At 36.9% G+C, this 15446-nt stretch overlaps 1 protein-coding gene across 23 annotated transcripts in view; it reads left to right on the top strand.

The window, feature by feature from the left end:
• Window positions 1–15446, top strand: part of CASK (calcium/calmodulin dependent serine protein kinase) — a 374427-nt gene that overhangs the window by 127051 nt on the left and 231930 nt on the right. For all 23 annotated transcript variants that reach the window (XM_070258206.1, XM_014728817.3, XM_001489920.7 and 20 more), the window contains exon 3: window positions 11412–11517. In XM_070258206.1, the coding sequence (XP_070114307.1) occupies window positions 11412–11517 (106 nt within the window). The remainder of the gene's footprint in view (window positions 1–11411; window positions 11518–15446) is intronic.

The following is a 15446-nucleotide window of genomic DNA, read 5'->3' as shown; positions in this document are numbered from 1 at the left end:
CCTTGGTCAAGTGAGTTCTGTGTGCTTGGTGCCACCTTGCACCAGGTTGACAGGAATGTAAACCACCAGCAGTAGTATAGTCTGGGGAGTGCTGCGATACAGAGGCATGCGGGGGGGTGGGGGGGGGGCGGTTGTTAGATCACAGCGGGGCATGCCTACCTCAGCTGGGGAGACTGTTAAGGAGAACTTTGAGGCAAAGTGTGAGTGGAATTTGGATGAACGAGTTGGGGTTTACCAGCAGAGAAGGAAGCGCATGGAGTGTCAATCAGAGGGAGCAGCATTTTCAGGAGCATAGAGAGCATGGGTAGGGGAGGTTGCAGAAGCTGCAGGTAGTTCAGGATGGGGGTCAGGGAGGGTGATGGAGGAATATGGAAAGGAGTGTAGTATGTGTAACATCCAAAAGAAGAAGAAGAAGAAAGCAAACCTAAACTGCTTGATTAAGAAGCAGGAGAGCTATGTTCTGTTTCCAGTTATGTTGCTAAATAGCTCTGTGGATCCCAGTTAAGTTGTTCGACTTAAAATCATTTTTGGAAGGCTTTCCAAGCTGAGCTGAGGGATTATATGTCTTGGTGTATGGAATGGGGAGCAATGAAGGTTTTTGGAATAATATGATAATTCCTGTTTTAGAGTAAAAACTATGATGACAATTTAATCAGTGGAATAAAATAAGGAACTGGAGGCAAAGAAACTCATTAAGAGATCTTTGCTATGATCCAGACAAGAATCCACGAGGGTTGAAACTAGGGTAAGTACAGTAAGGAGTAGATTGTTTTGACAGGTATTGCAGAAATAGAATGACAGGTTTTGGCACCTGCATATAGGAAGTGGAGGAGATTTAGTAGTTGGTGTGAGGATGACTCCAAGGGCCATCTGGAAGAACAATGATGCTGGTAGTCAGTAGGCCACACACATGCAGCTACATGGATTCTGTTTTTGTTGTTGTTTACCAGTGTCCTTATTGTTAGACACGTCAAGTACACCTGTTTTTACTTTGTTTTCCAAATAATCCTATAGTCACCTTCAGATTCAGTTCTTTATGAGCTATATTACATGATTTCCCAAAAAACTGTAGATGAAAAACTGCAAAGTAAAAGTAGGTTTAGAACCATATAGCAGTGTGGTTTAGTAATTGGATGTTGACATTGCCAATTTCTTGTCATCAAACTTGGTTTGACTGACATTGGTAAAGGTAGGAAAAAATTATTTCCACCAAAAATGGTCAAAGAGAAAGGAAACAAAAGTTCCTGTGCACATGCTCTGTGTCATGCACCATAGCAAGCACTTTCATGTACTTTTATTAACCATCCAGGGCTAACTACAACCCAGTGTGGGAGCTGTTCTCTTCTCTTTCCATTTTATAGATAAGGACACTGATGTTCAAGTATATACAGCTACTAAGTGATGGAGACAAGACTTAAAGACATGTCTTTTGACTACAAATCTGTTGCTCTATCTACAGCCATGCATTGCTTAACGACAGGGGTATGATCTGAGAAATGCGTTGTTAGGCGATTTTGTCTTTGTGCGAACATCATAGAGTGTACTGAAGGGGAACAAAATTTGCCACCCCAAAATGTATCTCTTTAACATGAGGATTATTTTAGGCTGATTACTTTTAAGAGAAAAAAGACTCAGAAAGTTTTTCTTGTTACCTCCCCCTTAACTGCCTAGAAGAATTCATATTAAAAAAAACCTGTCTCAGGAAGTGAGCTATCACCTTAACACAACATGAACCAGATGGTAGACAGGGAGGAACCTAGAAAAGCCTGTTTGTTGGGCTCCCCTCTGTGTTCTTCTCTTTCTGTGTGACCAAACAAATGCTTGTTTTCCAAATGTTTGCTCCTTTTTCCCTACCTGTGAATTGCCTTCTTTCCTTTTGAAGTCCCTGACTCTCCCCACCCCCAACATCTTCTTTTGTCTGTAGCTGAGGATGGTGTTTAAGGTGAGGGCTTCAGCCATTTTGGCGAGTTACTTGGTTTTCCTGGGTTTCTCCCATGTATACATGTTATTAAACTTTTGTTTGTTTTTCTCCTGCTAATCTCTCTCAAGTCAATTTAATTCTTAGACCAGCCCGAAGAACCTAGAAGGTAAAGGAAAGTTTCTTCCTCCCCTACAGTACTTACACAAACCTAGACGGTATAGCCTACTACGTATCTAGGCTATATGGTACTGATATTATGGGACCACCATCATATATGAGGTTCTTTGTTGACTGAAACGTCCTTATGTGGTACATGACTGTGTTATATCATAACTATCTCCCTGCAGAAGAGTTTTAGCATTTGAAAAGATAAGTGCCAGCTCTGTGGAAATAGGGTGACCAACCATTCTGGTTTGTCTGGGACCCAGGGCAGGTTCTTAGGATATAGAATTTTAAGTGCTACAACTGGAAAGTCCTGGGCAAACCAGGATGAGTTGGTAACCTTTCTGGAAGAGTCACTTGTATGAACTAAGCCATTATCTGGAATGACTAAAAGGTATTGATTGTATTTGTTTCCCATAATTTTGAGACGTGAATTAGGCCTTTTGTTACTACTAAGTGACAAATGATTCTTAAGTGAAGAGGGATTAAGGCCCTGCCTGCCTTCCTTCTACTTGTTTTTACTGGCTCTGAGCATCCTGCCTTGCTAGGATTGCACTTAACTGTGTGTGAATCAGATGCTGGAAGCCTCTGCTTCTATCTCAGGTTTTAAGGAAACTTATGTTCCAAGTTTGATGAAATGGCAAAAGAGCTATTGAGAAAAAGGTCAAGGAAGAAGGCAGGTTGATTATAAATGTACATTCTTCAAAGAGTAAGAAAATTGTATATTCTGGCATTCAACCCACAACAAATAAGGAAGACCCTTAGCATAAATAGAAAATATGTTTATTTTATGTATGTGAACATTATACTCTAATAAGTAAGGAATTCATATTATTTCGATATCAAGATGGGAAACAGGAAATTGAGCCACATGGAATGTCTCCAAGGGAATTTTTTGTAATTTTTCCAAAAATAAAAAGAAGAAAAGCATAGTTTATGGTGGTTTCATGCATTTCACACAATAAAGTGCTAGGTTTGGCGCAGAGGCTAAAATGATATAGGGGATATACTTAACGTTTTTTATGTAAGTCATGGTTCTCCTCAAATTGTGCCCGTTATTTAGGTATACAGGGAGTCGCTAGCTTCTATGACTTTCCAGTCTCAACAGGTGCTCCTGTGGCCTCCAGGAGATGGGTTAGGTGATTATCTCTCATGCTCTTGATCCTTGGACAGCAGTATCTAGATCAGTTTCTTAAGCTTTTGTGCTTCCCTTAAATCTTACTGCAAACTCTTCTGGGGCAGAGTATCTATCACATTAACAGATCTATCAAATGATGAGTTAAAAATCACTTAGTTATGCTACCTCCTGGTTTTATAGAAAAGATTAAATGACAGTTTATTCTAAGGGGAAGGCAATATATTATTTACTTAAAATTTTATTTTAAAAAGGAAAGATATGGCCTTTCCAGAACTGCCTATGTTTCCCTTAGTCTGGAGTTTCACTGTGTATAAAAAGTATCCTCTCCTCTCTGCCACTTTGAACCAGCCAGTGATTCCACTTTGAAACAAAAAATTTCTGCTACTACTCTTTGAAGCTTCTTGCTCACTTTTTAAGAAATTAAGACTATAAGGCAAGCTATTTAAGTTACACACACCTGTTAGTCATTTGCAGCTATTCATACAAATCTGGGTTTTAGCAGACCAACAAAATAAAATACAGAAATAATTTGGTGGTTGAGGCCATGAGTCTGCAGGGTTATCCATAATCCCTGATTTTAAGTTGTTATTTATCAAAACAATTAGCTTATTGTTTTTGTTGATCCTTTTCAAAATAAATGTCACATATTGGTACTTATTTTTTACTCTAAATTTTTTTTTTTAGTGTTTTTATGAAATTTGTTGACAAAATGAATCTACTGCGCAATGGGGAAACCCATATTATTTAAAAAAAAAAGAAAACTTTGATAATTATTTCACAATGCCATAAAAAAATCTCGGCCTCAATCATTCTTTTATTTATATGTTAAAACAGACTATAAATTGCTTTCTGGGGAGAATTTTGGTCCTCCTGGCAGTATTTTCTGGGCTGGCCTCATCCTGGAGGAAGAAGGTGTGGGGGGAAGTGGGAGGTAAGGAAGCCTATCCTGCCACATATCTTTGTTGAACTCCTCAGCTATCACTAAGTAAATAAAAATAGAAGGTAAATATAGATAACATAATTAGGACAGTGTAAAATACAGGTATGTGAATAACATTTTTTGACTTAGACATATTAGTTGAATTCCTGTCTGATTGCAATGTTTTTCTTTTTAAACTTTATTGAATAAAAATTTTTGCACAATAAAATGAATCCATGTAAGTGTACAGTCTAATGATTTTCAGTAAGTATGTATACTCTGTCATCCCACAAAGTTCCTTCATGCTCCCAACATGTATGTTTTTTAAATCTTTCATGTTGAAAAGTAAGTGAAATATAGACTGGTATTTCTCTGATTCTGTAAAGTTAGGAGTACCATTTTGAAATGGAATGGCTTGGGTGACGAGCTATCAAGACTGCTGCAGAAGCGGTTTATTTGAGCTACACTGACGATCAGAAACTAGACACTGATCTTTTCATGATAAACACATAAGTATTTTCATTCATTTCCAAACAATTTCCAAGTTCTGTTAGAAACTCAATAGTTAACAAAATTCACTAAGAGCCGACTCAGGCTCCAGATGCACATAAAGAATATTCTAATCTAGTCATAGAAATAATTAGGACAAGTATTAATGTGTTCATTTGAATCAATATTAATAACAAATAAGTAAATGAAAGTCATTATTGACTCAACAGTTTTCCTTGGTGTACTGAAAATTAACGACCATATGACATTTTAAGAAAAGGATCCAAGCAGAACCTTGGAAGGATTACAGTAGCAAAGTCAAATTCTGTTGCTGAGTTCCACCTTTATCTAATAACCACTTTGAAGACTAAAGATCTCAGCTGCCTTTGGCAATAACACAGGTCAGGTTGGCTTTAATGAAGCTATCTTCCTATAAATCAGGAAAGTTGACCTTCTCAACTAGTGGATGACCAGAGGCCCAGACAGGCCCACACACCAATCTGGGTTAACTGCAAACTCATTATTTCTTTGATCTTTTAGACATTTCACTACCACCCTATGCATTTTATTATCTTTTTTCACAGACAAAAAGAAATCCAAACAGCTTTTCATTTCTTTGAATTCTTGCCCATATTTCTTTAATCCTATGGTCTAAGACATCACCTGTCAGGTGAATAAAGAAAGGAAGCAGTGTACCATTAATTGAGAATGTTCGATTAATGTAAAATTTTTTCTTAAATAGGCAAAAGTATCAGTTAGAAATCAATCTTAACTGTATTAAGCATTTACAAATTAAGGGGGTTTGGTAATATATTTCCCGAAGAATTTTCAGTTCTGATAAATGTGATGAATATATTAAGGAGCCTGTCGAGTTGAATACCAGATTTAAACTAAATTCAACCCTATATTTGTAAACAACTATCAGCTGTAAAATATAATACCAATTTCTATGTGAACTACTTGTCTTCCCTCTCACTCTTCATTAGGATGAGTTTGGTGAATAATTATCTAAAGTGCCGTTTATTTTCTAGGGACTTACATTTAAAACCTCCAGGTCATTCCTAACCAATATTGAAGTACCATAAATCATTGAGCTTACTGATTAGATATTAATAAAATTACAGGTGACCAGGTCAATGATCTTAACTAACATTTATCTTCTGAGGTGTTAAAATGTCCTCCAGAGAAGAGCATTTGCTTAAAAAGTCATTTGTGGATAAGAGCCAACATTAGGTTAAAAAGAAACCAAATTATTTGTCTCTTAGAAAATATAACTCTGAAGGTCTTCTATTCAAGGAGTTACTCAACCATGAATTTGGTGAAAATCTGTTTTGGACTCAAATAATAAAATAGAAAGATGTTAATTACATGGATATAAGGAAAAAGCAGAAGTGACTGAAATCCAAAACAAATAAAGTTCCACTATTAGAGTTTTTCTCAAATATCTGAATGACCATTATTAAGATATTTGATACGTGGTAAATCTAGAAATACAATATTTTAAACATTTCTAGAAGGTACAATTCCTCCCTTGTTTTTACTTATTTTGTTATTAATATTGATTCAAATGAACACATTAATACTTGTCCTAATTATTTCTATGACTAGATTAGAATATTCTTTATGTGCATCTGGAGCCTGAGTCGGCTCTTAGTGAATTTTGTTAACTATTGAGTTTCTAACAGAACTTGGAAATTGTTTGGAAATGAATGAGAATACTTATGTGTTTATCATGAAAAGATCAGTGTCTAGTTTCTGATCGTCAGTGTCGCTCAAATAAACTGCTTCTGTACAGTCTTGATAGCTCGTCACCCAAGTCAGTGTTACCACGTTAGCACTGTTGTGTGATTGGGTCTTAAGGGCACATATAAAAGCCGTGCAGTCCCAGGAGCCATTGTGGTGTGATGTAAAGAGCGCTAGACTTCGATTGTTAGTCCTGCTTCCTCTACTTATTAGTTGTGAGATTTCGACAACTTATTTATCTCACTGAACCTAGGGCCTCAGCTTCTTTCTCTGTAAAGTGAGAATAGATATATTTATCTTGCAGGATTATTATAATGATTAAATGAGGACTTATATAGGGGCACTTAAAATCTCAAATGTTACATAGTAAACTCTCACATGTTGCGCTGCATAGTCTAAGGTCATTCAATAAATTTTGAAGAGTACAGAGGGCTACTATACAGTGGATATTGGCTACTCTTTGCGTGTTTGGTAGATTAAGCAAGATAAAGTAATCAAAAACTACTGAACAGGGGCCAGCCCAGTGGTTTAAGTTTGCACGTTCCGCTTCTGCAGCCTGTGGTCCACCAGTTCAGATCCCAGGTGCAGACCTACGCACTGCTTGTCAAGCCATGCGGTGGCAGGCGTCCCACATATAAAGTGGTGGAAGATGGGCACGGATGTTAGCAGGGCCAGTCTTCCTCAGCAGAAAGAGGAGGATTGGCAGCAGATGTTAGCTCAGGGCTAACCTTCCTCAAAAAAAAAAAAACCCTGAACAAATGAAGGATTTAGATTAACGGTAGTGAAGAAATTGCAATTAGTTATTAAGGGATGGATTTGAATTATTAAAAGAAGCTATGATTTCCTTCTATGGAAATGGTTTTTAGAAACACATCTCTTTGAGTTTAGATTCTTTTTTGAATGACTGAGTGATTTTACAAATATCTGTGTAAGAAATACAGAAGAACTCCCACTTGGGAGAGGATAAGAATTAAAGCAAGTCATTTTATCTAGAGTTGCAGCGTTCCAATTTGGTAGCCACTAGCCACACGTGGCTGTTGAGCACTTGAAATATGACTCGTCTAAATTGAGATGTGCTATAAGTATAAAACACACTGGATCTCAAAGACTTAGTACAAAAAAAGAATGTAGGATATTTCATTAATAATTTTTAATATGATTATATTTTGCAATAATAATACTTTGGATGTATCGGATTGCATAAAATATGTTAAATTTCACCTGTTTCTTTTTACTTTATAATGTAGCAACTGAAAAATTTTAAATTATATATATGGCTTGTATTATATTTCTTTTGGACAGTGTTGATCTAAATCCTTATTCAATGGTTCTGGGCAAGCTAACTCTTAAATTTGGATCTTTTAAGTTCACATATTGAGGTTGAGATTGCTACTCTAATGCTAAGAATGTCAGAAATCATTCTTTTCTTCAGTCATATTTGTAAATACCCAAATTACTTTTGACCCACGGTCAACTTAGCTTGCTGCAGAGTTGTGGCACTCTGAAAGTGGCATCCGACTTTTAAAGATAGTATGAAGAATTTTTCTATTACAAGAACAACGAGTAGTAAAATGAGTAGTAAATACTTTCCCGGAAAATTCTGTTTAAAACAGACCACCTGAAACAGCTTCCCTAACTCTGCCTTATTTGAGGGACAGACTGATAGGTAAACCTGGAGGGCACAGTTGCTTTACTGTTCCTGGATGGCCCAGACTTCTTAGGAAACTAGTAGTAGTTCTCAAGCCATATAACAGGTTGATTTAAGTGTGTCTCAAATTTTGGTCAGAAAATAAAATTACTTTCCATATTACTAGTGCCCCTGTCAAAGGGAAATATGTTGATTAAATATTGGCATATAAATATAAGGGCACTAAACATAGAAATAGATTATTTTAAAAATCTTTTAAAAGTTCTCTGAGAAATTACAAAATTAAAAAGTACAAGAAACAGTGTAGAGAGTTACCAGTTACCGCTTAATACAGACAGAGCAGCACTTCAAAACAGCCATGGTAACTGGGTCAGGCCACTCACAGGAATGTTCTGTGCTAGTATCTCTAAGCAGTCAGATAATCACAACTTCAGATCATATTATTATCACCTACTTTTGAATTCCTTCCCACTCTGCTTTATGAGTTGATTTGTAGGGAAATACTATTTTTAGTTTGTTATATCAAGAAATTAATAGCACTTAATACATATATCTTTAATTCACATTCACAACTAAAAACAAAGATTTTGAGTTTAACATTCCCAGAATCTATAGTTTGAGTGCTTGTATAATGCATTTGTGTTTTTTAAATGTGATTTTCAATTTGGGCTATTTAATACACCCATTTAATTGATATTTGAATTATGGAAAATGGTGCCACAATTATCCTAGGTTTAAGCCATCGTTTACATCATTGCCCTTATAATTTCAAATATGTTTGTATGTTGTTAGTTTTGTGCTATTCAATCAGTGTTCGACTTTTAGTCCCTGAAATGTCAGATCAAATATTTAAATTGTTTTAATCTTTGAAGGCAGGGTCCCTGGCAATTCTGCCTTCGTTTTGAGGGTGGGTAAGCAATAGACTAGACCAGGAGCTTGTTCGGCCATATACCAAGCAAAAATTTGCAGGTCAGATGGAGACGTCTTTAGAATATCCATTTCTACTTAGAGTCTTTCAGTATAACAGGTGTGGCACATGGCAAATGTGAATATGGGGATTGAAACACACTGTAGTTACATGAAAGGAGCAAAAAAAATAGTAAACTGAAAACAGGAGGAAAGACCAGTTTTTGTGGTGGCAAACACTAAATCTCTGCTCTTGACTCTGATGTCAGAGCGTTGAGTTAAATTAGGCCTTTTTATCAGAATAGAAAGAAATGGAAAGAGAGAAACAGGTAAAAACAGAACGTATGAAAAGGGTGACTTCTAATAAAATGGGCAGCTAGAGATAAACATAAAAATGGGTAATAAAACTCTTAAGCTTTTCACAGAATCAAGAGGCAGAACATTCTTGAAGGGAGAGAAAAAACTGTGCAGGCATCTGATTTATGTTGTCTGGCTACAGCCTGGCTCTCCAGCACTCTTGTCAAAATCCTTCCTCATAGTTATGACTTCCCAGCACAAAACGCACACCTGATTCACACCTCTCTTCTCCTGCAGGACCTTTCCAGCCACTTTTGGAGACGGAGACCATCTCAGCTGTGCCTCTGATCTCTTCCTTTACAGTGAACACTGAGCCACCTCACCCCCTCAGCCCCACAGTGCTGCATTCCTCACAGTCCTGTCACATCCATTTTCTCATGTGAATCTTCCCCTTGCCCTCTGCAGTTGGTTTCGTCGACAGTGCAGTCCTGAATCATCTGTTGCCTTCCCCATTTCGTTAGCAGTAAGGAAGGCATTTGTAGAGGTTAGCAGTCGGCTGGCAAGTAGCAGTGACAGAGGCAGGACTGGCACCAAGTTTTCCCACCCCAGATCCTGTGGGTTTTTCGTCACTGCCACTTAGAAACACACAGAACATTCCCTTTAAAACAACAGCAAAAAGAGACAAACAAATCAAACCTTGTTTGACCCTGCTGTTCCTTTCCTACTGCCAGATTCTTGGATCATGTCTAAACCGGCATGGCATCGTAGCAGGACTGCTGACTTGAGAGTTGGACAGGCCAGGGCTCAAACCTACCCCCTTCTGATAGCTATGTGATCGTGAACACGTTTCTAAGCCTCAGTTTCCTCATCTGTAAAATCCCTACTTCACTGGGTGTTGAGACAGTAAACGACAATGATCATATTAAGTCCTTAGCCCAGTGAGAGACATGATAGATTTAAATTTGTTCTTACGTAATTGTCTCCTGCATACTAACTTCAAACTTAACCTTTCCACAGAACTTGATGTTGCCCAGGGTGCTAACGGTCTTATCTGGCTGAATCTTACAGCCTTTTCTCAGCCTTCTCCAAGTACTCATGCCTTAATTCCCTCGACTTTCTTAATATCGTATTATTGATTCTTCCTTTTGTGGTGGCTTCTCTTTTGTCTAATTTACTGACTTCTTTTCTTCATTCCACCCTTATGTAAGTCTTCTATGGTTCCATCTGCAGCCATTGTTCTTGTTGACAAGACTAAGTTGAGTTAATAAATCAGAGAGGAGATGATGTTATCTCTTTTGCTTTGTGCAGTACATCCTTAGCCTTGGTTCTTCTTTACCTGTCTTCCTTCTGCTTCCAAATAAAAAAAACTTCACATTAGATTTTATTCATCGGCAAAAAGGCAAAAACTCCAGCGCTATTAACACAGGGAGGCTTTAATTATCTTGTTTCATGCACACATGGCAAGTGATACCTGTGCCCAAACTGTTTTCGTGTGATGATGGTGACAGTGATAATGACAGTGATGATATTAACAGTTTTATTCTCCAAATAGTATTATATAACTTACACACTAGTCTTACAAACATTATCTGAATTTGTTCTTCAAAATAACACTATAGGTAGTGTCATGAATTATCTAACACATCTTGTAGATGATGTAAAAAAATTTCTGACTTTGACGCTGGGAGTAGTGCCTTTTCTGATTAAACCATACCATTTTTTTTTTTTTTTGCCCCCTGTTCCATATAAGTTCCTTGATATGTGTCTATAAATGCTGGACTTTAGGCTAAAGAATAGATAACATATTCTTATCCAATCTAGGGAAAACTTAGAAAAAGAGGTAAAATTCAAAACAGCAAATTGAGTTACTTATTAGCAAATCAAGAAAGTTAAAAATTTTGAAACTTGATTATAAGAGTTTGCGGGCAGTATTTATTTGTGCTGTTTATATTTCTTATTAATAAGAGCTGACTATAATATATATAGATTTAAGCTGGCAAAAAATATGAAAAGTTATATTGTCAAAGATTTTAAAGGGTAAAAAGTTGAGCTTTGCCTAAATGGGGGATTTCATCTCTTTAGTTAGAGAAGTCTTCATGTTACCATAGATCACATCCATTCATTCATCATTCACTCTGGTTGTCTTTTGTTCCTACCTAACAAAGTATGTCATGTGTTTGTTTTTCAGATCTAAAGCGGGAAGCCAGTATCTGTCATATGCTGAAACATCCCCACATTGTAGAATTATTGGAGACATATAGCTCAGATGGAATGCTTTACATGGTTTTTGAATTGTGAGTGTACATTTTATTTTCTTAAGGGTTAAAGTTTTAAGCAATGATGTTTTTTGGGTAACGCTAACCTTTTCTCCTAATATTTAACAATAGTTGTGAACTCATCTATTTAGAAAGACCTAAATGAGCAAGAATAAAAAGATTATCTCATCTTGAGGTTCACAGCGGCTCAAGAAGCAAAAGTTGGGCCTGCTTAGTTACCCTCGCATTTTTAGCATACTTCAGAGAAGAGGCTGTAAAAGGACATAGAGTTCAGAGGGATAGGAGGCCCCAAAATATAAACTTCTGACCACAGGAGTCTTAGTGAAGAGGAGTGGGATGAGAGTAGAGGCCTCCATGTAGCAAGCCTCTGTGGCAACTGAAAACTATAACAGACTTACCTTCCTCTTTTGATATAATCACCATATTGGCATATGAAGGAAATTCTATAGATAACAGTGTATGTTGATTTCAATAAAGCACTTGACATGTTTCTCACAGAATTTTTGTCAGTAAGGTTGACAAAAGTGATATAAGATAATATAACTGGGTAGTTTCATAGCTGGTTGGATGATTGTGTCCAAAGAGATTGTATAAAGCTTTATGGGATGCCATCCTGTTCTCTTCAAAATTTTAATCAGAGACTTTGATTAGGTCTCTTACAATGTGGTAATCAAGACGTTGGCTGGTCCTCAAGTCATTTTAAGGCTCCATTGAGGATAAATTTTTTTCCAAGCTCACTCACATGGTTGTTGGCAATAAGCCAACTGAGGGCCTTAGTTCCTCATGAGCTGTTGGCTAGAGGCCTCCTTAGGTTCCTTGTCACTGGGCCTCTTCATAGAGCAGCTCACAACATGGCAGCTGGAGAGTGAGCAAGTAGGAGGGCAAGAGTACAAACAAGACGAAAGTCAGTCTTGTCACCTAATCTCAGAAGTCACACACTATCACTTCTGCCATCTTCTCTTAGTTAGAAATGTCACTAGATCCAGCCTACACCCAAGGTGAGGGGATTACGCAAGGGTACGAATACCAGGAGGTGGTGATCACTGGAAGCCATGGCAGAAACTGCTCCCCACGGAGGACTAGCTAATACATTAAATATCTAGATCAAATTTTTTAAATATTTTACCAGTTTGTAGCAAAGGAGCTGAAACAAGGTGAAATTTAAGATCAGTTAATATAAACTCATTCATTCAAATATGTAAGTGCAAGATCACTGTGAGCTTAGTTGTAATTGCTTATGTGAAAAAGATGTAAACGTTTTAGTTAGTTGTTGCAATACCTTAAAAAGCTTTAAATAGAACCTTCAGCTATATTAATTATAAGTATATAGTATTCAGAACCAAGCCACACTCCCACTGTATTGTGCACTGCTCATTCTTCTTGGAGTGTTCATAGTAAGCAGGATGCTGGCGCACTTCCAGAGGGGATAACCACAGTGGGAAGGAGCCTAGAAATTCTGTCATAGAGTCACAGCCTTCAGAATCTTTGTTGGCAAACCTACTAGAAGAATTCTGAAAACTGTGTACCACCTCACATATTTTTAAGTTGATATATAAAAACTTCTATTGTGAGGATGTAATTTTAAGTGTTTTATATATTTCTAAAAATATTTTCTTCAAAACTGTAGAGCTGCACCTTTATCTCATTCAGTTTATGGAAAATGTCTGCTATGTGACCTGAATGGCAGAGCTAGTCATTACTGTCAAACCAGTCAGGCAAATCAGACTTGCTTTCTGTCAGAAAAAAAAATCTGACTTCATTTTTCAAATAAAATTCGTGTTAATAGGCATCCCTGTGGCAATCCTCTTACTATTGATTTCTAATTCTAAAATAGATAAGGCTTTGCCATGAATATATTGTTTGGAAGAAATAAGGTGGCTCTTCCCTTTCTTTCCAGAGCTCTCTGCTTTGCTCTCAAGGGTCTCTCCCTCCCTCAGGAGCTTTGTATTCCCCAGTTGTCTCTTGGAAGCTAGGCAGGCTTTTCAGGATGGGTGAGCAGTTTGTCTTTTGAGATGGGTTCATATGAATGGAGATGTAAAAGGAAAATCAGCAGACCACAGACTTATTTTGTGACAGACTCGATTATGGCAGATGAAGATGGAGACATTGATTGCCTTAAAAATATCCTAATTCACCTATCCCCTGGAAGGACTTTGGCTACTCCCAGTTTGAAGGCCACTTGCATGGAAGAGCTATTGAAAAGCCTGAGGCGTCAGTTACCCAATAATCTATTGGTTTTCTTTTTCTGCTAAAAGAGTCCTCGGAGCAGAAGCCCGTGGTAGAACATAATGGCTATCTTCAATTATTTGAAAGATCATCATGTGTAAGAGGATTATATGTTTTTTCAGTGTATGTAGGGTCAGGGACTGTAAATAAAATCAACAAGTGGCAGGTAGATTTCACCTCTAAGCAAGGAAGGCCTCTCCAGTTATTAGACTAACTCCGTGAATCCAGCAGGCTGTCTCAGAGAGTACACAGTTTCTCACTAGGAATGTTCAAGCTGAAGCTAGATCCATCCAAGGGGGCTGAAGATAAGGTTTTAATTTTGGACTAGAGAGGGCCTCTAACGTCCCTTCCAATTTTAAGATACTATGATTCTTTTTAAATTTTTCTTTATTGAAGAAATTTGTTTCTGTCCATATTTTCATTCACACCGAAAACTAAAAAGATTTTATCATATACTATGAAGTAATGAGCACAGAAAGCAAAATTTAGAAATTCACCTAAATTTCACCATGTTTGCTATCTGTTTCAAAGGGGTCGAAGTGACAGTATAGTAGAGACAAGATGGTCTTTGGGGTCATAAAATTTAGGTTAGTATCCCAACTCTGTCATTTTTACTAATTCTATGACTTTGGTCAAGTCTTTTAACTTCTCTAAGCCTGGTTTTTTTATCTTTAAAATCTTTATAAGAGTATGAGAACTAGATGAGAAAACTGTGTGAATTCACTTTGTAAAATGGCGAAGTGCTCTACAGCTGTAAGGTATTGTTTCTAGTAGATTTAACAGGGTGGTTTTGGTTTCTCAGTGTTGAATCTATATGGGATTTTATATAGCTAATTTTGTAAGATTCAGTTGTGATTGAAATAATTCATTGATGGTTATATGTCGAGATAAGACCTCATTAAAGTTGCATATTTACCAGTCGCCTAATCCCAGTGTTAACCCAAATCACTAGAACATGGCTTTCATTTTAATTTTCTTAACCTTTTATTTTGGAAATTTTCAAATAAAAAGAAAATAGTGTAATGAACCTCAGTGTACCTGTCACTGAGCATCAACATTTTGCCATTCTTGTTCTCTCTATCCTTTACTGTTGTCTTTTTTCATGGAGATTTCTAAAGCAATATAATTTCACCTATAAGTACTCCTGTTTGTGTTTCTAACAGATAAGGGAGATATATATGTATACACACACACACCATATGACTATTATCATACCTAGCAAAATCAACAGTCCTTGAATATCATGTCATATTCAGTTGATGTTCAGTTTTCCCTTTTTGAACATGAATTTTAAAGGACATATTTCTAAATTTAGAATTTTTTTAGTAGCTCTAGGGATCTGGAAGTAGATTATAAATTCACAGTTAAAATAACTTAGTTATTTCTCAAAAGGGCCAGAAACAAAATAGAAATATAAAAATGTTCTTTTGTATCGTTATTTTTTATAAATTCACCTCAATAGTTGTCCTTGCCCAGTTTTTTGCATTCTCTTTGACCTCCTGGGTTTAAAACAAACGAATTAACAAGAACCAAACGCATCGATTACTGTAAGATTTAAGGTCCTGTAGATCAAAGAGCAAAGCATTAAGTTTGCGTGTGCCTCCATCTACTGGCTAGGTAAGAGATTGTTTGTATAGCTGCAGTGTAGACAAAGCTGCTCTAGAATTAGTTCCATGTTTCTGGCAATAGATTTCGTGACCCCTGGTATCCAGGGGCTCGTT

The sequence above is a fragment of the Equus caballus genome, chromosome X (genome assembly GCF_041296265.1).
Source record: "Equus caballus isolate H_3958 breed thoroughbred chromosome X, TB-T2T, whole genome shotgun sequence".
NCBI lineage: Eukaryota > Metazoa > Chordata > Mammalia > Perissodactyla > Equidae > Equus > Equus caballus.
This window is presented reverse-complemented; position numbering and strand designations above follow the sequence as displayed.